Here is a 22,873-nt window from a genome sequence, read left to right as displayed (position 1 = left end):
ATGTTTCATACCGCGATGAAACATTGCATTTTCGGCGTTCCGAAAATAATTTTTTGAGGTTATCCGTCTATTCTTTTGCTATCATATTTATCTTTTTTAGTTTACTTGAAAAAATAGCCGCAAGATAAGGAAGAAAAATGCCCAATTTTGTGAAATTTGGCGTAAGAACATGTCTATCTCTACCATGGCGCAGTCTACCTGTGGTGTCTACAATCCCCAGTGAGTCTATGGAGAGAAAATTGCGTGGGCTTTTTCCATGCCAGCATTTGCGGTCATAAATTATGTAATTTCAATGTGTTTCCCTTCACAGGAACCCAAATTGCTAGGCGCTTCTCCTCGAAGAATGCGAAAAACGATACGGTAAAAGTAAAGAAAGATCATGGAAAGGGAAATAACAAGGTGTCGGGCAAATTCATTTTCCCCCTAACAGGCAAACCCGAAGTCCCTACGCCTCCCTGCGCACCTACTACTGTGCCGGGAGGATCTGAAAATCAAGAAAAGGTTCACTAATACAATCATTTACATCCTCCATCGCATGCTAAGCTTGCTAACAATAATTTCGGAAAGTTCCTGCTGTGGGAAGATGCTGATTTTGGTTGTTTTTTTTTACATTGCAGAAATCCCTTGCTGATAGAACGAAAATTCTTCAGGTTGACCCATCGACTGCAGGTCGGTCGATTTCACAAAGTACTCAGGTATACAGAAAGGAGGAATCTCCGCGCAGTACTCAGGAACAAGTGGGCAATGAAAAACCTCCTCAGGAGCCAAAGGATAACAGCAATAGGCTCTATTGGTTACTACTGGCAGTGATTCTCTTGGCCGGAGGTGCTGCTGTTCTGCAAAATTACAACTTTTTCGACTCAAAATCTCCCACAATTGTGGTGGATGATGATGAGAAGAAGAAAAAGTACCGAACTCCCACGACGTCAATGGAAATTCCCAAAGAAGTTCCATATCTGCTAATTGGAGGTGGAACGGCGAGTTTTGCTGCATTTCGTGCCATAAAATCACACGATCCAAAGGCAAAGGTCATGCTGATAACAGATGAACTTGAAATGCCCTACATGCGACCACCACTATCCAAGGAAATTTGGCAAAATACCGACACTTCCGGGAAATTATCCTTTAAGCAATGGAATGGAGTTGAGCGAAGCATCTACTACGAACCAGATGAATTCTACATCGATCCCAAGGATTTAAGTGAATCCGCCAATGGTGGTGTGGCCGTTGTACGGGGATACAGTGTTAAGGAACTCGATGTTGTAAACAACACAGCCATCCTCACTGATGGCACGGAAATTAAATACGGAAAAGTTCTCATTGCTCCTGGATCCATTCCCAAGACATTGGAAGTTTTCACTTCAGCTCCCCTGGCTGTTCAAGCAAAGGTGTCCACATTCAAGAGCATCGATGACTACCGACGTCTCCTTAATGTGCTGGAAAAAGCCAAATCCATTGCAATTGTTGGCGGTGGCTTCCTCGGGAGTGAGCTGTCGTGTTCCCTTGCAAAGATGGGTACTGGGAAGAAATTGCAAATTATTCAAATTTTTCACGAGAAAGGAAATATGGGGCGTGTGTTGCCTGAGTACCTGAGCAAGTGGACAACGGAGCGGGTGCGTGAAGAGGGGGTCACGGTTCTTAATGAAAATCAAATTGTTCGGGCAGAATTGAGTGGAAAACAGGTGAAACTCAGCCTAATCGATGGGAAGATCGTTCTTGTTGATCACGTCATTGTGGCAGCTGGTACAGATCCCAATACGCAGCTAGCTAAGAGCTCCAATCTTGAACTACATCCCGAAATGGGTGGATATATTGTGAATACAGAATTACAGGCAAGAAGCAATGTCTACGTGGTGAGTTTATCATTTATTATTCTTTTATAATCATTTTATTAGAGTTAAATCACAAAAATTTCCTTAAAAAAAAGACTTATTCAGAGAAAGGAGTTTATTCAGCATTATATGTAAGATGATCCTCTATATCGCAGAACAATTTTAACCCATATCTTGTAGGGGAACATAAAAAATAGAAGAATCGTGAGAGAAACTCCCCAATATCCACTGGGATCACATAGAAAAGTGCAGTGATAGCACAGTCCGGGAGTACATAACCTCAATTTTGGAACAATATTGAAATGAATAGTAGGAGCTCCATTGTGTTCGACCAGCGTGGCATCGGGACCACTTGAGCTTCTTTAAAACCATTCCAACCTTTCCTGCCTACCCGGATGAAGTTTTGAATGATTTTTGCTTCATTTCTGGCTTCCCGGACTTCCCGTCGTTGAGCTTTTTTTCTCTTCTTGGAGTGCTTCTGGGGCCTTGCGGGAAGCTTCCCGAAAATTCACCTAGAACGTCAAAGTAGGCTCTCTGGGAGCTTTGCTACTTTATATACACAAAACTGTTGATTACAGTTCCAAGGAAAAGCACTCCAAGAGAAAACTCAACGACGGGAAGTCCGGGAAGCCAGAAATGAAGCGAAAATCATTCAAAACTTCATCCGGGTAGGCAGGAAAGGTTGGGAAGGTTATAAAGAAGCCCAAAAGGTCCCGATGCCACGCTGGTCGAACACAATGGAGTTCCTCCTATTCATTTCAATATTGTTCCAAAATGGAGGTTATGTACTCCCGGACTGTGCTATCACTGCACTTTTCTATGTGATCCCAGTGGATATTGGGGAGTTTCTCTCGCGATTATTCTATTTTTTATGATTCCCTACAAGATGATATGGGCAAGGGGATGGTATAACCTCTTTTTCTGTCAAGAAAAATCACTTTTTGTTGACCAAAATGTATGAGGAATTCTCGAATCTCGACCGATTCCCGAGAAACACATTAACTTTTTTTAAATTAATGTTATTTCGATGATGAGATAGGGATCAATCGAGAGCTAATTAAATGTACTTTCGATTGCAAGTGGAATTGTGCAAATTGATCCCTTCTTCTGATCGGAAGAACCTGCTGCCTCACGAAAAGTACTGATTTCTCGGGGTTGGGCATCCCCCTGGATATGGGTTAAAATTGTTCTGCGATATAGAGGATCGTCTTACATATAATGCTGAATAAACTCCTTTCTTGTCTTCCGGTAATCTTAGTTAGCCCCAGTCTCCCCTAAAGCTTATTTCTTTAACAAATCTATTAATTTGTGGGAAAAAAAATCAAACTTTAGGGAACAATCTTTTAAATCTCTCTTTAGGCTGGCGACGTGGCGAACTTCTACGATCAGAGACTTGGGCGTCGTCGTGTGGAGCATCATGATCACGCTGTGGTTTCCGGACGCCTTGCCGGTGAGAATATGGTGGGCCTGAAGAAACCCTACACGCATCAGAGTATGTTCTGGTCGGATTTGGGACCTAATTTGGGCTACGAGGCGATTGGTTTGGTTGATTCGGGACTCGAAACAGTGGGGGTCTTTGCAAAGGACAAGGAGAGTGCCATGAAAGTTGTTCAGAGCTCAGATGGGGAGCATCCGGAGGGTGTCAAAGAGGACGACTACAGACGTGGTGTGATTTTTTACGTTCGCGAGAAACGTATTGTGGGTGTTTTGCTGTGGAATCTCTTCAATCGCATCAATATTGCCAGGAAAGTAATCAATGAAGATGTGGATACGAGTGATTGGAATGAAGTGGCAAAGCTCTTCCACATCTATGGCGGAGAGGAGGAGTCCAAGGAAACAGAGTGAAGGGGCAAAAATTGTTTATAAACACACACAAAAGTAAAATGATTAAATTTCTGCATTTATAGTTCATCTCGTTGTACTTTTCTATCGCATGAACAGCTTGAGGATTCCTCTGGTTTGGGGACTTTCTCCATGTCTGATGCTACAGATACTTTGTGTAGGCGTGTGAGCTGGTGCCACTGCTCAAAGAGAAGGACGTGATAGCAGAAAATGTGAGTTGGAAGGAGATTTTCACGTACAAAGGCACGAGCGTTCTGAGCAATCTTCCGGACAGTGGTGTCATGACTCTTTGCCCAGTGAATCTTCTCAATGAGATCCGAGAGGTCTCTTCTAAAGGGAATGTAGTGAACCATTGGTTTCAGTTGGCTGTAGAAGTGCTCATAGTAGGGGGAATCCTGCTTAAGGACAACACTATTGCCCGCAAGGAGATAGGGGAAGCGGTAGCCGGCAACAGTTCCGTCAATATTAATTTGGAATTTATATTTGAAAAAATCAAAGAATGACACCCGAGGACTCTTTGGGCCATAAGTGTCCTCCTCATCGCGGAAGAAGAAAAAGTTCGTAATTGCTGAGTCTAACACTTCAGGATTCCTTCGTGATAGCTCCACAGATTTCAATCGTTCCCGATTGGCATCCCTACCGCGGAAGAAGGCTTTTGGGATTTTATCTGCCCACTTTGTAGCACTCTTTTGCACGGAAATAATGTCCAAGGAGACGCGATTCATAGCCTCCAGGGTGGATTCGGTGATGTCATACGTTGGCATGACAATATCAAAGGAATCCGAGCTGCCGCACCATGAAAATACTGGCCAAGGTCCCTGTGTACGACTCCTACCACCTTTTCGACTTACCGGCCAATCTCCAAGGTTGACGAAGATTTCAAAATCCGGAAGTTTAACCTTTCGTAGGATGGACAGGAGCGTAGCATCCATGAACATGGTGAACCCAACATGCTTCCCAAAGCAACGTCGAAAGAGTTCTCCAGACAAAACAACGTACTGACAAATAGCTAAACTTCCTGGATTGTCAGTGGAGAACTTTTCCAGCATCTTCTCTTGAACGTGGGTGTAATTGATGCCTGAGAATGTGCTCATATCCTCCTCAATCTGTGGATGCCTTTCGGGGCATTTGTAGACATTGCGAAATTCATCAATTTCCAATGGGCAGGAACAAATTTCCGGAAAGATTGGCGAAGGAATTGAGTAAGGTGAGTCTCCAAGGTGTTGTCCTTTGTACATAACGTGTATGGAGACTCCTCTACACTCCTGAGGGATGCGGTAACGTACAACAATACTCCCATCACCGGCATCAAATTGTTCCAATGAGTAGCGGCAATTCTCAGCATTTCTTTGATTTTTGGGCTGTCCAACGAGCTGGATGTCTAGTTTTATATCTTGAGATTCTGTAACGCTATCCGGTAATTCAAATCAAATTAAATTGAAGCAGATTTGGGAAGAAATGGGCGTAATTCTTACTTCTCGCCGGCATTGTTGACAAGCTGTACGAAGAAGTAGCGCACAGGTAGCGTAGCTTCTCCCAATCCTGGACCCCAAATCACACTTTTATCTAAATCTATGTCCAATGAAGACACTGAGGATACAAGGAGGGTACGGAGGGCAATCACAGCCAATATTATCAGATTCATTGGGATTGAGATTCAAAATTAACACTTAAATTTCGCTTAAATTACTTTAATTTAGATTTCCATGCAATGCTCGCAATTAAAACATTTTGCTGAAAATGGGTTTTTTTTTATTGAAAATGGGAATTTATTTATTCAGATTATCGCCAGAGAATTTAAATTTTGTAATCGAAATTTGAGGTTATGATCGTGAAATTTCACAGGTGAATTTTTTAAAAATAAATGTCTGTATTAATGTCCAAATGATCTAAATTCAAACAATATGATTTAAAATAAATGATTTATATGTAATTAATAAGAATTTTTTTGTAAAAACAATAAAATATTCGAAATATTGAATGTTTCATCAGTTGGCCATGGTGGCCAATTTGGTAATTGAAACATGAGTTTCAAATGTTGTACTTGAAGTGTTAATGGGAAAAGCTGTCAAATTTTTGCGTTTTGTGCAAGAAAACATTTTTCTATTGCAAAAATCAGGTGCAAACTTCCCAGCAGGGTCAAGAGAGTGCTGTAGCTAATAAAGAGAGTGAGTGATCGACATGGCGGCAGAGATAAAACCAGCCCCACGCTCGGGGAATGACCAGAAGTTCAATACGTCAAAGAAACCAGAGTTGCTGAGCAAACTCGAGGGCTGTGGGGATGATGTGAATGCGGCCTGCTTGATACCCGGTGAGGATGGTGTGATAAGTGTGTCGGATGACAAAACAATCCGGGTGTGGCTTAAACGGGGCTCAGGGCAGTACTGGCCGAGTATTTGTCAGTACATGCCATCCGGATGCACGTCCCTCGACTACATCCCCGAAACGAGGCACCTTTTTGTGGGACAGGAGAATGGCACGGTGTCGCAGTACCTGCTAGCAGAGGATTGCAATAGTCTCCAGCTGATTCGGGACTTTTTGGCGCATCAGGCGCGTGTTGTTGCGGTGATTTTTGCCAAGCACAGCGGATGGATCCTCAGTGCAGGGCGAGATAAGATTTTTTCATATCACTGCACGGCTACGGCAAATCGAATTGGGGGCTACACATTCGAGGCCATGTGTACGGCACTGCAGTATGATTCCGGGGCAAAGTATGCCTTCATTGGGGACTATGCTGGGCAGATTACGATGCTGCGCCTGGATACAGGTGGTGCCAACTTGGTGACAACATTCAAAGGACACACTGGCTCAATTCGTGCCTTAAGCTGGGTTGCGGGGCCGCAGCTCCTGTTCAGCGGATCCTTCGATCAATCCGTGATTGTATGGGATGTGGGTGGACGCCGTGGCACCATCTACGAACTCCAGGGGCACAGCAACAAAGTGTCAGCCCTAGCCTATGCGAATGGAGCGCAGCAGCTCATTTCTGCCGGAGAGGACTCGGTCATTGTGTTCTGGGAAATGAATGCGATGCGCAAGGAGGTACCCGAATGGGTGGAATCGGACATTTGCCAACTCTGCAGCCGACCATTCTTCTGGAATTTGAAAGCAATGATGGATCAACGACAAATTGGTGAGTCACATAACTTTGCACAGTGGGTTGCTTGCCGAATTGAGGGAATTGTCTTCTTATCATTTCACATTACATACATTACGTGGCGATATTGTGAGACATTTTCTGCATATAATTTTCCACTAAATTGCATTGGAATTGCTTTTCTGAATCAACTTCTTGGAAAATGCTATCAGCACTGTCTTATGCACTTTTATCAATTCAATGGGCATAAAATTTTCCAATAAATATGTAAATATTTTCTGTTTTTCATCTTTTCTCTCTACGATGCTTCATAAATACAGACTTTTATCAAAAACATTGTCTCATTCATCTTACAGAACAATCTAAATCATTCTCCATATATTTTTAAGAAAAATGAATGAAAAGAAATTAAGAATAAAAAATCTCTAAAGATGCTAAGTTCAAAGATTTTTCTGTCTGTAATGTCATAATTATTTCACGTCTTTTGCTTTTTAGTGTTTTATTTAGCACTATGCACATCATATTTTCTCAGTATAAACAATATAATACTTATGGCAACAGCTGAACGGCTTACAAACGAGATCAGTGTCAGGGGCGTAACAAGAAATCTATTCTAGAGGCTGTTCTTATAGAAATTATTATTTTTAATTTAAAAGACAGTGGCCCATTATTAATTAAAAAGAATAAATTTTGGGAGACGAGATTTACGGATAAAAAGAATACTAAACTACATTAACAGCTTTTGAATTCGAAATAGCAACTGTTGTTAGTTGAATTTTAACGTTTGACATTCTATTTTTAACAATTGGCGTTTATTTTCTATCACTTTACTTTTATTTTGGGCATTTAACGTTTCTTTTGATGATTCTGTTATAACGTTTAACGCACTTTTTTTTTCTAGCATTTGACATTTTACCATTGACATGCTTTTTTTATCGGTTTTACTACTATCTTAAAAGCTACCAAGAACCTTCTTCACTAAATGATTTTTCTATTCAGTTTAAGGATTATAGTAAAACGGATAAAAAAGCATGTCAAAGGTTAAAACCTTAAATGCTAGAAAAAAGTACGTCAAATGTAATAATAGAAACATCAATGGAACCTTTAAATTGCCAAAATAAACGTAAAGTGATAGAAAATAAACGTCAATCGTTAAAAACGGAATGTCAAACTTAAAGGTTCTTCTTTAGTGAGTTAGACGTTTTCTTTTTTAACAATATACTTTTTTAAAGCATTATATGTAGGGGAGAGCGGGGCTATTTGTGTCAATTTGGATAAATCACTATCTGTAGGACTCCCACGGGGCAAGAAATTTTCCTCGATAGGTCATCTTCGTAGGTTTCCTTGCCTACAACTTTGTCTCAGACCACTTTTCCCTATCTTCACGGGAAATATGAGTTTTCGAGCTTTTCCTGAACCCTTCCGCTTCTGACTTTTTTTAAGAATCCGTCGACGAATATTGTCACCGGCGGGGGTAATTAAGTAGGTGGAATTTTCCGACATTTCCAAAGATTTTCCACTTGAGAGATTAGTTGTAGCTACTAACCGAGCTCCTCACTTATTCACCTGCGTCAAGGAATTTCACTTTTGTATCCACTAAAACAGAAAATTTTGGAATTTTCTCAACCCCTACATTTTGCAACAAGAAGGTTAGAAAACATGTCAATATTTTAACGTTCCATATGATTTACATTGGTGACAATATTAACCGTATTAACCCCACTCGACATGTGTTGATTTGCATAAATGTGCAGAAAAATCCTTAAAAGTTAGTGAAAAATACACATTGGCCACATTGGCAACGTTTTCTGCATTGACCTAGCTCGTGGAAAATACAGTGAGATTGAAAATTCGCTAAAGGAAAAGTGTCGGAAAATTATTTTTTATCAACACGCAAAACATATTTTTGGAGGCCTCAAAATTTATTTATTTTTTTATTCCTAAACTATTCATCGGATAATCTCCAAACTACAGTCAACTATTGAGGGTAGATAAGACTTATCATAATTTTTTCAGGTGCTTCCGATTAATAACTTGGGAGAAATTGCCATTTGAAAATTCCAAACTGTATCAATTAGCCCCGCTCTCCCCTACGTTTATTTTAATGTTTGACATGCCTTATTTAACGCTTGACGTTTAATCTAGCACTATACATTTATTTTCTAACGTTTGACATTTTTTTATTGTTTGGCGTTTCTTATCTAACTTGCAACATTTTTTCTAGCATTAATCGTTCATTTGACGTTTCTTTTAACGTTAGAACTTTTTCTTACCATTTTGATGAGCCTTTTATAACATTTGAAGTGTTTTTTACTATTTCTTTTCTTTATGCTTGAAAATACCTTTTTAATTTTTCTCCAACAATAATTTTCTTTGATCACGAAAGTTTTAATAAAAAGAATTTAAATTGTATTTTTCAATACAATTTAAACACCCAAACACCCTCCCTGACTACGCCACTGATTTGTATTGTGAAAAATAAATCGGAAAAATGCTTTTGATTATATCTATAATATTTCATTTAGCGCCTTGATATGATTTAAAAAAAAACAAAGATTTCATTTCCAAGTTAAATCATATCGTAAAATTTAGTAGAATTAAATGTGTGAGTTTAGCATACCTTACCTACTATGTACAAAAAAAATGCACGTCAATGGTGTGAATTTTTCAATGCACAAATTGCTACATGAAGAGCTTAAAACAAATAGGTATTGTTTTAATATTAATTTGTTGAGTATACCCAACTTCTCTCCTTGGTGATTGGAATGTTTTATGTACAGTGTGTACATCACGCACGCATGATTTGTGATTTTTTGTTGCATTTATTTTTTTCAGGCATAAGACAACATCACTGTCGTCACTGTGGCAAAGCTATTTGTGATAAATGCTCGACAAATCGTATTAATATACCGATAATGGGATTTGAATTTGACGTTCGAGTATGCGATCCATGCTTTAAAGTTCTTCAACCAATTGAGTAAGTTGAGTTAATAATAGATACACCGAAAGAAAAAATCACTAGAATTAGAGAATTTTTTACCCTCAATCAGAGATTTGCCCCAGTGGACTGTGTGTCTCTAGAATGGGTACACAAAGTCACTAAATCCGCAGTTGTTTGACAGCAATGAATTAGCTCAAAAACTGATTTAACCACTCATATTTGACTAAAAACTGCAATAATTGCAAAAAAGTTTATTGTTTATAACCTAAACATAACAAAGAATAAGCGAAATGACAGAAAAACCCGAATTGTGACATTTTGACAATCAGATTTAGTGACTCGTGTGTCTCTATATTGGAGAATCAAGTCACTACTTTAGCGACGAGCCCCAGTGAACAGCAATTCTCTAAACCTCTAGCATATTTTTCTTTCGGTGTAGAGAGCTGTTATGGATTTTTTTTTCTTATTAAAATGTTTTTCTTTTCCTTTTTTTTTTGAATGGCAATAGGAGACCATCATTGGCAATGTTTCACGATGCCAAGCATAGCATTGTGGCAATGGATTTGGATGAAAGACGCAAAAGACTGCTGAGTATTGGACAGGATCGCGTCATTAAAATTTGGGACCTTTCCTCAATTTGGGCCTAATTTTTTCACGCGTATTTGTTTATTAAATTGTATGTTGAGAACTTGTGCATGAGAGGGATAATCGTGAAAAGGGATTTTCCAAAGGAAATTTAAATCATACACAACAATGTCCTTAGTGTCGCATCCGTATGCTTATAATCAGCATTTTCATTACTTTTTTTTCTCCATCCGCGATGGTGTTCAACCAAAACTTGGGTAAGTGAATGCTATTTATTTGACCATTTTTTTGTTTGATTTCTTAATTTGTTTTTCCCCTGAGGCACGCTAAAATAATAAATTCTTAAATGTCCATACCAGAGGAAAAAAAAAGGTTAAATAAAAAAGAAATTAATTACATTATTATATGTATTTTATTATTTTTTTTAATTACAACTAATTTTAATCTCATGTTAATTACATTTTATATTGAGAAAATATTTCAATTTTTTTTTGTTAATCGCTATTACAATTACAATGTGGGAAAGAATCCCATACTTTTTATTTTAATTGAATAAATACATCTGTGTTTATAGTAAAGAAAAAAAGAAGAAGAGTATCGTAAAATATTAAAATTAGACAGATAAGAAATTTCAACAATCCTTCATTCCTAGTCATGCTGAAAAATCTTTTATCTCAATGACTATTTTTGGTGGAAAACGGAAGAAATAAAATTCAAGAAAGATATGCTTTGAAGATGATGGGATACCCTATTTTATTTTTTATTTGTTACAACTTCACGATCTTTCTTGAACAATATCAAATGAATCACTTATAAACGATGGATATATGTAATGTATAAAATTTTATTTCAATTTACTGATATATTTGATAATATTGAGCTATATTAATTATTTTTTCTGTAAATATATGTTTACAAATTGAATATAAATAAAAAGAAAAGAAACCTATATTAAAAAACAATGGTCTTTCCACTTGTTTGATCATTTTTTTTACCACTAATAAGGCACTAAGTCATACACAAAAATTTCTTAATTTACACACGTTTAATACATCTATATTTAATGAGGTAATAATCATTTGTAGATTTTTGACAAATCCAATTTGAAATTCACCTTAAAACTAAAGGTACTGGCCTTCAATTCCACATTATGGAATTGTTTAATGAACAAAATTAAAATCTAAATAGTTAGAATTAATTTATAAAGCAATATTTTTGCGATAATTGCGAGAATTCAACAGGACAAATAATGGAGTCGATTCTGTCAAAAATCTTTTATCTTTTTTTTTAACTTAGAACTTGTCAGATTTTGACAGTTGATATTTTTAATTTTTTTTGTCGTTCCATTTAAAGAAAAAACGAAGAATTTGTTGTTTCAGAAAACAATCAAAAATATCTTTTTAAAGAGACAGAAAAGTATTTTTTTCTTTAAAAATATGATTAAAAAAAGAAATAATAATTGTCAAAATCTTGAAAGATTTTTTATAGAATACTAAGATTCTTGAAACTGACGAATTTTAAGAAAAGATTTTTGGCAGAATCGACCCCAAATAGAAAGGAAAATGAGTAAAAGTTTTTTTTTTGATGTGATTGCTTTTCCACAACAATCACTGGAATATTTTCACATAATGAGATCGGCTATTGGGAGTCTTTTTTCATGATAATTTCCGTATTATTAAAATATTTCATTTTTGAAATTTTTTCCGGATAAATCGCAATGAAAATATTTTTGAGAAAAAAATCTATTTAAAATTAAATTAATAACCTAAGAACATTGATTTTGTGGTTGACAAAAGCTTGGACAATGGAAAGTCTTTCGTGGCACGCAGAGTTCTCCATTGAAGATGTGCCCCTCGGAGCATGATAGAACGCTCTTCTTACCACCAATGCAGAAAAAGTAGTTACGACATCCCGATGAGATGTCCATGAAGAAACCATCTTTATGGCACTTTTCAATTTCACATGAATGCTCCATGCACTTTGGCGTGAAGCTCTGGCACGAGAACATATCAGGCTCAACGCATCCCTGCCCATTGAAGACTTTTCCACCGCGACACGTGAGCGTTGTGATCTTTTCCCCACGGAGACAGTAGAAGTACCTGCGACAGTTACTTGACTGATCCGGGTAGTAACCATCGGGCTTATCGACACATTCCTCACGATCACACTGCTCACCCGGTCGACGATCTGTACACCGGGAGCCGCTGAAGATTTGACCTTCGGCACAGAGATAGGTGAACTTCCGACCGTGGATGCAGCTAAAGTACGATCGGCACCCACCTGAGGGATCTTTGTAGTACCCATCGGCTTTCCCATCGCAGAAATTGCTCTCACCCACAGGGCATTGATACACAGATTTCGGTACACACTCCTCCCCATCGAATACCTTCCCATTAGGGCATTTTAGGCGTGTCTTTAGTCCGTTGTAGCAATAGAAGAAACGAGTGCAGTCTGAATTTTCAGTTTTGTCCTGTTGAAAGCAATTTTGTTTAAAAAATATTTTTTAACAGAAACTGTTTAAAAAATAATTCATCTCACCTGAAACGATCCAATGGAAAATTCACAATCACGCGATGGAGCAGGATTCTCGCATTCTTGATTATTTTCTGTGACACAACTTCGTAATTCGCTGTCGAAGAATTGACCCTCGGGGCATTCGTAGGTATTAATAATGCGCCCAGAAGTGCATTTAACGTAGAACCGGCAACCTCGTCGGAGATCAAGATGGTATCCATTGGACTTTGTGCGACAAATGTTGAATGGTGCATGTTGATTTGGTATGCGATCTTGTGGGCAGTCATAGAGCCCTACAGGGACGCATTGTTTCCCATTGAAAACCCCATGATCGCCACAATTGAGCCGTGCAGCAATGGTATTAGCATTGCACCGCACGTAGTCCTTGCATGTTGTTGACAATTCATCCACATGGAGACCATTTGCCTTCCCGAGGCAGGGATTGTGTACAATGCACGGAACTTTATCGGCTGGGGCGCATTTCCGCGACGTTGCATCGAATCTCTGACCATTGGGGCAGAGTTGCTCTTCAACCACATCGCCATTTGTGCACACGAGGTAACGACAGCAATCAGTTAGGACAGGATGAAAGCCATCCGGGAGATCGCGGCATCGCAAATCACCAGCATAGGGGTATGCAATGGCTGTAGATTCGGGGGCTTCACACGTGACGGTGTCCTCAGCATCGCATGATGAACCACTGAAGAGATGACCACTTGGACAATTGAAGAGTCCCGTGAGTAATCCTCCGCGGCAAATTAGGGCCCTACGGCATGCGTGCGTTGTATCGGGGTAGTGCCCATCTTTGCGACCTCTGCATACGGCTTCATAGCAAACACCTGAGAGAGCATAAAGGAAAGGAACGTTAAGAAACATTTGAAAAATTTTATATTAGATAAATCAGGAAGTTCAAAAAATCGTGTCGTTTGAGTAAGCAAGGGTCATAATTAAGGGATTGAGCAGGTATCTGGCTATTTCTCATGCGTGTCTTTTGGGTAACTCACTCAAGAGGAACTAATTCCTTATCAAGAGAAAAGAACATCATGATCTGACTTCCTGGCCATCCCGTATCAATATACAAAATATTTAAATCGAAAGAATCAGAGCTAAAAACGAATAAACAGGTGGAATCTGTAAAATATTTTTTTCTTTTCTTTCCTTGTAATTTGAAAATATTAGGATTTTTGGTATTCTATAAAAACTTTTTTAATTCTTCGATTCTTTCTTTGATTGTGTTAAAAAAAAAGAAAAATACTTTTCCGGAATATTTTGGAAACTTTTAAACTATTTTTAGAAAAGTATTTTTCTTTTAAAATGTGATAAAGGCGATAAAAGAATGATTAAAAAACATAAACTCAAAATCTTACAACTTTCTATAGTTGGAAGAAAAGAGAAACAATAATTTTTAACAAAATCGACCATAAAAAATACCTTCAATTTTAAACATTTCCCGGAAAAACCATTTCTTTATGATAGTAAATATAGGAAACATCTTAAATAGGTAGGTACCAAAAAGTTAAGCTAAAGAATATTCGCTTCTAAAGATTTAGATTTCTAAAGGTCCGTATAGAGTTGAAAAAATTCCATTAACTAAAAATCAAGAGTCAGATTTAGCATAATAAACTATGTTATTTTGGTATTCTATTCAACAGTCTGTTCTCCAAAATTTTATAAGTGTCCTAAAATAAAAAAAAAAGAATTGGCATTCAGGGTAAAAGTTTTAATCGAATTTTGTCTTATATTATAAAAGTTATCCTTAGAGGTCCTTTGATGATCATTGTTAACTACTTTTACGGTGTTTGGTATAGTTTTATAGGTTTAATGGTGGATTCAAATGGGCACTAAGAGGTCTTCGCCTAATTAACGATGATTAATCTAATATGCATGATGACCATTACTCGCATTATCTACTTGTACCTACTTTAAATTCACTTGAAAATATTAATGATGAGTAAGTCGAAAAGCTCTCTACAAAAAATTTCATTTCATGATGATTTGCCTAATTTTCATTAAGCTACGTTGGAAATTCCAAATTAGATTGTTCCCAATTTAAATTCTGCTTAAAAGAAAAGAATTTTCAATAAATCTTCCTTATAAATATCAAATTTAAAATGAAATGCAACTTTTCTAAAAATTTACTTCCCTATTGATGTTTTTTTCTCTCTTTCCATGAACATCCCGGTATGTACGTATTTACCTACGCCATAACCCATAAGCAATTCGTATTAGACGTAGATTGGTTATATTACAAGTTTATTGTGCAGAGTGATGTGGCTGCATTTTGGCACATTAAGCCGAAACGAGGTACACGGACGAGGAAAATAACATTTTGCATTCACGTCAGTGACCGCGTGAACTTGAAATACATAAAAGAGTTGTTGAGAAAATGACGACACCTTTACAAACAGGTCTACAAAACCATTAAAGTTGACGGCAAAAATACACTCGAAGCGATTTGGGATGTTATACTATAATAACAAATATTATCCTGAACCGACACCGGAAACACATTTTGGGCTTTTTCCATTCATTGCAACTTCCAAAATTTTGGTCATAAAAGTCCATTGAAAAATACAAATAACTTATTTTACTAATAATTTCATAATTGTTATTTATGATGGGTGCTTACAAACTAATTTAAGTACAAGACATCATGAGCATCTTGAGGCGGCACAAAATTAATTTTAAATGTTTGGGAAAAATTCATAAATCTACATCATATTATCAGAATTAATGTAACTTTTCTGAGAAAACCTTACAAGGACAAATTAGAGCTATAGTATTTGGTCATACTGTAAAAAACCTTTTCTTAGTCACGGATTAAGAAAGCACGATTAAAGAAAGAAATAAGCTATTCAAATCTTTATGATTTTTCATAGAATACCGAAAATCTTATAACAGACGAATTGGTGGGAATAGAAAACAAAACACTTTTAACAGAATCGACCTTAAATAACGAGTAGGAAAATTGAAAATTTTTACTAATAGGTAAGTCAAAACTTAACCCATATTGGCTCAAGAATTTCATTAAATTCTCGCGAACTTTGACTTCAGAATTTTTTAGAAAAGTCAATTCTAATCAAAAATTCTTAAAATTATGCATAAGAAATTCTTAAACTCTTAAACTTTGACTTTTTTCCAATTAATTCATTCACGTATTCGAAGGAAGCGAGTGACTAATCCGTAAAAATCTTCCATTGGACTCCTATTTCTTAAATTTACAATTTTGTGTAGATAAGACTTCGTAGAATTCTTAGGGGGCTTAGGTGATAAGGCAATCCCGGCAATCCAAATACATAGAGATGTATAACCAATGAAATTGACCATCCTAAAGAATATTTTACTTTGCAAAATTGCCATTCTCAATGATTCAGTATTAAAGATAAAAATGCCATCTTATATCATTCTTTATGATCATTTCCCAAGTATTTCGTGATCTCATTTGTAATTTTATTGATCCCCGCAATAAAAGATCTCTCACACGGTAGAGTCGAAAATGCTGATTGATAGACAAAATGTGAGAATATATTATAAATTTTCGTGACCATCTGCAGAAAGTGAAAACTCCCATATTTTCACAGGTGGCCCAGGATGTCACCATACAAAATGCTTTAAATATGCTGCGCACATTATGAACCCACCCACCTGAGAAGACGAGCAATCAGTGATTTAAGTGGTTCTTTTTTGCTCCTATATAAGAAAAATGGTCAACACGGGTAAAAAAGATGTGGGTTGTTTAGTTGCCGGATTGTCTAGATGGAAAGCCATAATTCTATATATATGTGGTCAATTTCAAGCGCAAAGAATCATTCACGAATTCAGGTTTATCACCCAAAATTTATTTATTTATGGGATCTCATATATTTCTTCAATGGAAACAGATGATACTTTAGCTCTTTTTTTTCACTTCACCGTGCCCGTGAATCTTTTGTGATCCGCAATGACCATCTCTCAAGGTTTCTGACACTCCAAAAAGCGGTATATTGGTGGAAACCACAAATTTTCGACACAGAGAAAGAGAGATCTTGAAAAGTTTTATGAGAAAATATGGGAATTGCATGAGTGATCTTGGCAATGAAATGGCAACGCTAAAAAAAAATTTGAAGATCCGTGTCGCCCAAGGGACGGAATTTTTGCCACAACGAACTGTGAATGGTAATAAATATGACAAGAAAACTATTCAAAAATAGCTAAAAATTATTCTAATATTGAAATTCTTGTAAATCAAATATCTCTTATCTCGCGCATAGATCATGTTGGAATGTTTGCAAAAAAAAACTCACCTGATGAGCTGGAACAAGTTTGTTTGAAGAAATTGAATACAGTAGAATTGGGACACTGATACTGCGTCCCATGTCCGCCTTGGCACTTATAATATGATCGGCAGAGACTTCCGGGAACAGCGTAGAGATAGTCATCCGGAAAGGCACACTTGAACTCAATGATCTCCGACGTGGGCGGGACTGCACTAGACGAACTGGCGCGCCCGATTACACACACTGCAACAAAAAAGCGAAGTAAGTGGGTGTTTATTATGTTTTTTTTATTAATTAGCTTATCAGTTTCTATATACTAAATAAATTAACCCAGTTATGGTCAAAAAATGAAATTTTGGCAATGTTTGATTCCAAATTGACTAGAAAAGTCAATTCTCAACCAAAATTCTTGAAATTTTACGTAAGAAATTCTAGGACTATCAATTTAACCAAATTCATATAAATTTTATGAAAATAAAAACTTTTTATACTTTTTTATACACACAAGAGTGTGGCCTAAGGAAAATGGAAATATTTTAGTTAATCTTAATTATTTAATATGCAATAATATGCAAAAAGCTTTGACACAGAACGCAATGCTTTAATATCTTCTACGTATAGATGCGTCTTAAAGTTCAATTAATTGAATTTTCTAATATGCTGCAAATCCATTCATTTCTAGTCGTAGAAGAAAACAAGTTTTGCAATGAAAAAACAGTCTATATCGCTCCCGAAAAAATTGTTTATTTGTCACGTAGACCATTGATAGCTTCTTGAACTCTCTGTTTTAGTTAAGACAGCTCTAAGAGCATCTTCTAAATGCGCGCTGTCTCCCGTTTGGCGCGCTTGATAGTCATCACAAATAAAATACCGGGAAGCAACTTTTTGGCAACTCATTCATTCATTCATTTGCTCATTCATTGATCATATTTTATTCTCTAATGTTGTGTATCCACTCTTTAAGATTGAGGTATGAGAGAATAAAAAAATTTGTGCAAGACTGCCGAGATTATATACCTGAGAGAGAATTATTGGTACACTTGAGTGATAATTTTGTCACACAATAATGCTTTGTGATATGAAGATGCTCACCCGTGATGGTTGCATATTTAGCAATTAATAATAAATTTTAGCTCTTGTGGAAATTGTTAAATGTTCGGGGCAGAGCAAACAGGTTTCTTCTCCCCAACATACAAGTCAGGTGAAATATGAACCGTCCCGGATGTATCGGTAAATGTTATATAAAGAAAAATCTTCCTTGTGCGAGAAAGATGGACTTGTAGTTATAGGGAGATGTGTGTACATTTTCAAGGATTCACCCGCTAGAAGTACGATGAACGCACAAGAATTTCATGCTAAATCATTATTTTACTATCAACAAACCCGAAAAAAAAATGATTTCCCCGAACCAATGGCAAATATTGCACTTCACCCTGACTGAGAATTAATAAAATAAATTGTGAAAAATTCCCGGCAATAGTGAGGTGGATAATTTAGTGGTGACTTGGAGTATTTTTATTACATCGTATCGACTACTTTTGTGTTTTTTTTTTTCAATGTAGTATTAATTCACAAATTGATAGTCAAAGTCATATAAACATTTTACTCAATTTATTCATTTTACTCCAAATAAAAAAGTGATTATTGATGGAGTTTGAGGGGTTGTTCCACTATTTTTGCTATGCTGATGAAAAATGCCTTAGATTTGGGTATTAGCCCTAATAATCTCAATTATTCTAACACTATTTACTTACGGAATAAAAACTTAAAAAATCATTTTAGGAATCGTTTCATTTTTAGAAAAGATATTGGCTTAAATATAGAAAAAAATGAAATATAATTAAAGAAATCAAATCATGCAAAAAGGCTTAATTTCATTAGGTCACTACTATCATTTAGGAGGAATAGATAAAGCTTTATAAACACGAAAAAAGAATTAAAAATTTAAGAAAAGCTCAAAACTTTCATGTTGCTCATGACAAGGAAACGTTACAATTTGTCCGATTCGTCCAGAAAAGTTTCGATTCCATCTCACTGGATCAATTTCTTAAAAATCGTCGTTTGTATACTTTTAGTAAAAACAGTTTTTATGGAGTTTTGAAGTTAATTCGTTATTTCGTAAAATTTCAAAACTCTATAAAAAACACATGCTGATACAAGCGACGAAATGTAAGAGTATACTTTTGCTATTTCTTCTAAATGGCGCGAATTGTGTGGAAAATTAAATGTTATTTTAATGAGATTCTGGTTCTAATATTAATCCAATCGATTCTGAACAAATTGTAACGTACCCTTGGGAGCTTTTTGAATTAAATAAAAGCTTTGAAGATTTTTTTCTTAACTTTACCAACAAAGAAAGAAATACTCCATATTTTCCATTCTATATGTCTTTTAATAAATTCTTCGTTAACATTTCATGCGTGCTAATGTGATATACATAGCAGTCAAAAAGTCTTTGGAAACGTGTAGGTATATATACCCAATTTCCGCTCATTGACTTTTTCAACCGAGCGCACGTTGTCAAGATTTAGTGATGATAAAAAAATAAGTAAATTACCAGCGACAAGGACGGTTATTGATGCTTTCACCATCATATTTGCTTGCTATATAGAGACCTTGACCGTTTGCTTCACTTTGAGTAACTTTTTTTTCGTGTGTGTTGTGTGGGAATGATGGATTTTATTGCAGGTCTCCCACTGCACAGCGTCTCACGTTTTCCGAGGTAATTGAGACTTTACTATCAAATACCACAGTTATTTTTTTTTTATTTTCGCAATTCACATCCGGAAGTTTGAAGCTTTTACACCGCAGGACACTATTCTACGTAGTTTTTATTTTCACACTCTGTGTAAAATGTTTATCAAAAAAAATACTTTTCTTTTTTTTTTTGTTTTTACTAAAATGCACTTTTCACATTTCACTCGCGATGCTCCGTCGATGTCAAGAGAGTCACAATTTATACAATATTTGGCGCTATTTTATGAAAAATGAATGTTATTTGCATAATTTAAATTAAAATAAGCAAACGCTCACAATTTCAAGGATTTAGTAAATCCGGTTAAAGAAGGTTATTCTCATTTTCGATAGATCAATTAACATCTTTAGTCTGGTGGCAGTTGATCTGCATACACTTTCAACACTTATTTGTCTATCTGGAATTTCCTTCGGTCAACAATTTCATCCCGTAAAAAAAATCTCGTAAGTTTCTCCGGGACTTTTGAGTGTTTTTCTCTCCACAAATTATTTAAAACTATTTTATTTAAAATTTTCAATCACACAAAATTTTCTCCTCCAATTACACACCCTCACATTTATGAAAATTTACACAAAAACAATAAAAAAAAATAGTCTTATCACTCTCCAAAGACGCTTCCAAGTGAAGTAGAAAAAAAAACAAACAGGAAGTTTAGCTTTTCAGGCACACACTGCGCGAGCTTTTACGGAACCGTCTGGTCAGACGAACGAGCAACACACTATTGAAAGCGCTACGTGAAATCACAATGAATTTATTCACCTCGCCGTAGGTGAGCACCCAGGTGGGGGAAATGTTGACCATACCACAAAATATATAGGTAGGCTATAAGCAAACGGACAAGACATAGTCGAGACGAATTATATAATTTTCGGGTGCATTCTCCTCTCCCTTAGTCAGGGTTGTGGGACACAGTGAAAAATACATTTTTCTCGAGCTAAATTAGTGAAAGAAATGCATTTTGATGGGACAGAGAGATAATTTAAATATATTTTCCTAAACATTAGTTCCTGAAAGCTCGATCTCTAGATATGGGGTTTAATGACTCAAAGAGAAGGGTAACTTTTAGAAATAAATCATACAGCTGTGGAAAATTTTAAAAGTAAAGTATTTCACAAATCATTAGAGCCCTCGGTATTTTTCCGAAAAGAATTTTATCAAATAAAATAAACTATTACAATTATTCTAATTCCGTAAGGGATGAAAAGGTTTAAAATCCATCACGTTTTAGAAAAAAATCAGTTTGAATTTAAATCTTTATTAGATTTTCTATCACCGGAAAATTGAATGAATAGAATAGAATAAAATTTTATTTTGCCCTTTGCAAACTAGTGCTTAGGGCAAAAATTTAATGATTTCTTGAATATCTTTAACGATTCCAATGTGAAAATTCCCCTGTTAATTTTGTAAATTTGTAAATTTTAATGTATTTTTGATTTAAAAATTCATCAACTAGTTTAATTTGTTATAGGTATGCTTTTACTTTTAATCTAATCACGTATACCGATTACCTACTTGTCATATATCTTCATAAATCCTTGAATTTGTTAAATAAACGGGTGCAAAATTAGGAATTTTTTCAAGTAAATTCCTCAGCTATGACACACTCGAAGACCTTTTTGCAGAAAACCAGCAAAAGTTACCTTTAGATCAACTCTCACAAAAAAACCCGAATAATTGGCAACATTAGAGGTACACATATTGGCGATTCCGAAGTATAACAAGTTCTCTCTGAAATTTTACATACTTATCGCACATTTTTTTACACTATCATCTGCAAAATGTTTTAATTGAATTTAAAACTTAAAAAAATATGTTCAAAAGAAAAAAAAATCTCGAGAGAAATGTCGCGTAAACATTTATGGAAATTCCCTTTGGAAATTCCCAAAGTCGCTTGCAAAGAATCCAAACCATAAGTATTTCTTGATATGGAAATTACACACGATTAATTTCTTCAGACTGTCATAACATTTCAAAGTGTTTCAAATGGTGTAAGAATACACAGCATTTATAGGCACTCCAAAGCATCTTCTCTGTTTTCTAGAGGCTGCGGTGCTTATGTGTAGCACTTAAACGGTTCAAAAATAAATTTAAGAATACGAGAAAACAAAAAGTGTTTTGAAAAAAAAATCTGCAAATACGGGAAGAACCCACGATGGAAAGATAAAATAATTTTGAATACTAATTCAATAAACTTAAAAATTATATTTTTTTTTAAATTAATTTTAGTGCTGTTTTAAAAAAAAACTAAGAATATTGCATGAATTACATATATACATTCAGCACAGCTTATAGAGTGACCAGAAAAATGTTAATTTTATTAATTAGACAAAAGCAAATCAATAGAACACGTTTTTTTTTTGGAAACTCTAATATATAAGTACATAAATATAGTATTTAGTCTAGAACAGGTGATATTTCCATGTTAGTTTTTTTTAATTAGCATCTAGAGAATGCTTTTCTTTTTTTTTTCAAGACTTTCTTGTATTTAAAATAAAAACTTTAGCAAAGTTGAAAATTACGTGGCCTTATGAGGGTTTCATGAAAATAAAATACTTGGGAGTGATACGATAATTTATTTAAAAAAAATATAATCTCTCATCTATATAATAAAGAAAGGCCTGTTTGTTGGTAATCGTCGTTCCGACTTTTTTATACAAATCCACACCGTTTGACCGATCGCGATGAAATTTGGTACAGAGGCTCCTTATAACAGGCGGTTTTAGATGGCCGTATTCATTTTCCCCCCAAAGTCCCCCTTCAGGTAGCCCCCATAGAGATTTCATGCAGTTTTTGCAAATTTTTGAATTTGGCGCCTGAAATGTTGTATGAAATTGATTTCTTCTCTTTGCAATTTTTTTTTCTTTTGGGATTGATAAGTGGCCCTAATCTACTTATAAACCATCACATTTTTTCTCCCTCTAAAATTTGCGCGAAGCGCAACAAATCCCCGCGAAGCGGGGCGAGGTAAATTGGAGCGAAGCGACAATTTACCTCGTTCTCAATAGATAAGGGAACAAAAAACGCAATTAACCATTTTACCCCAGGATTTTTGGA

The 22,873-nt window shown here is 35.9% G+C and overlaps 5 protein-coding genes across 7 annotated transcripts in view; 3 read left to right on the top strand and 2 right to left on the bottom strand.

Moving 5' to 3' along the window:
• The window catches only part of LOC129790342 (clavesin-2-like), an 891,203-nt gene that overhangs the window by 209,556 nt on the left and 658,774 nt on the right, over positions 1–22,873 (top strand). The window lies entirely within an intron of this gene.
• LOC129790196 (putative apoptosis-inducing factor 1, mitochondrial) lies at positions 13–3,743 on the top strand. 3 transcript variants are annotated; one of them, XM_055827578.1, is made up of 4 exons: positions 13–219; positions 311–360; positions 618–1,853; positions 3,192–3,743. In XM_055827578.1, exons 1-4 carry the CDS (start codon positions 138–140, stop codon positions 3,675–3,677), a joined length of 1,854 nt encoding a protein of 617 aa, XP_055683553.1. In that variant the 5' UTR covers positions 13–137; the 3' UTR covers positions 3,678–3,743. The 3 variants fall into 3 exon arrangements, with proteins under 3 accessions (XP_055683553.1, XP_055683552.1, XP_055683551.1); XM_055827577.1 differs by having other exon boundaries at positions 47–219; positions 311–366; XM_055827576.1 differs by having other exon boundaries at positions 47–219; positions 311–501.
• Positions 3,712–5,510, bottom strand: LOC129790244 (protein O-glucosyltransferase 2-like). Its single transcript, XM_055827674.1, has 2 exons — positions 5,150–5,510; positions 3,712–5,084 (listed from the first exon to the last, which is right to left on the bottom strand). Exons 1-2 carry the CDS (start codon positions 5,317–5,319, stop codon positions 3,734–3,736), a joined length of 1,521 nt encoding a protein of 506 aa, XP_055683649.1. The 5' UTR covers positions 5,320–5,510; the 3' UTR covers positions 3,712–3,733.
• Positions 5,717–10,695, top strand: LOC129790294 (WD repeat and FYVE domain-containing protein 2). The gene is made up of 3 exons (XM_055827739.1): positions 5,717–6,804; positions 9,604–9,745; positions 10,218–10,695. The coding sequence occupies exons 1-3, from the start codon at positions 5,856–5,858 to the stop codon at positions 10,354–10,356; spliced, it is 1,230 nt and encodes a 409-aa protein (XP_055683714.1). The 5' UTR covers positions 5,717–5,855; the 3' UTR covers positions 10,357–10,695.
• LOC129790213 (peritrophin-48-like) lies at positions 11,123–20,541 on the bottom strand. The gene is made up of 4 exons (XM_055827600.1): positions 19,622–20,541; positions 17,092–17,307; positions 12,833–13,647; positions 11,123–12,764 (listed from the first exon to the last, which is right to left on the bottom strand). Exons 1-4 carry the CDS (start codon positions 19,656–19,658, stop codon positions 12,060–12,062), a joined length of 1,773 nt encoding a protein of 590 aa, XP_055683575.1. The 5' UTR covers positions 19,659–20,541; the 3' UTR covers positions 11,123–12,059.

The sequence above is a fragment of the Lutzomyia longipalpis genome, chromosome 2 (genome assembly GCF_024334085.1).
Source record: "Lutzomyia longipalpis isolate SR_M1_2022 chromosome 2, ASM2433408v1".
Classification (NCBI taxonomy): Eukaryota; Metazoa; Arthropoda; class Insecta; order Diptera; family Psychodidae; genus Lutzomyia; species Lutzomyia longipalpis.
This window is presented reverse-complemented; position numbering and strand designations above follow the sequence as displayed.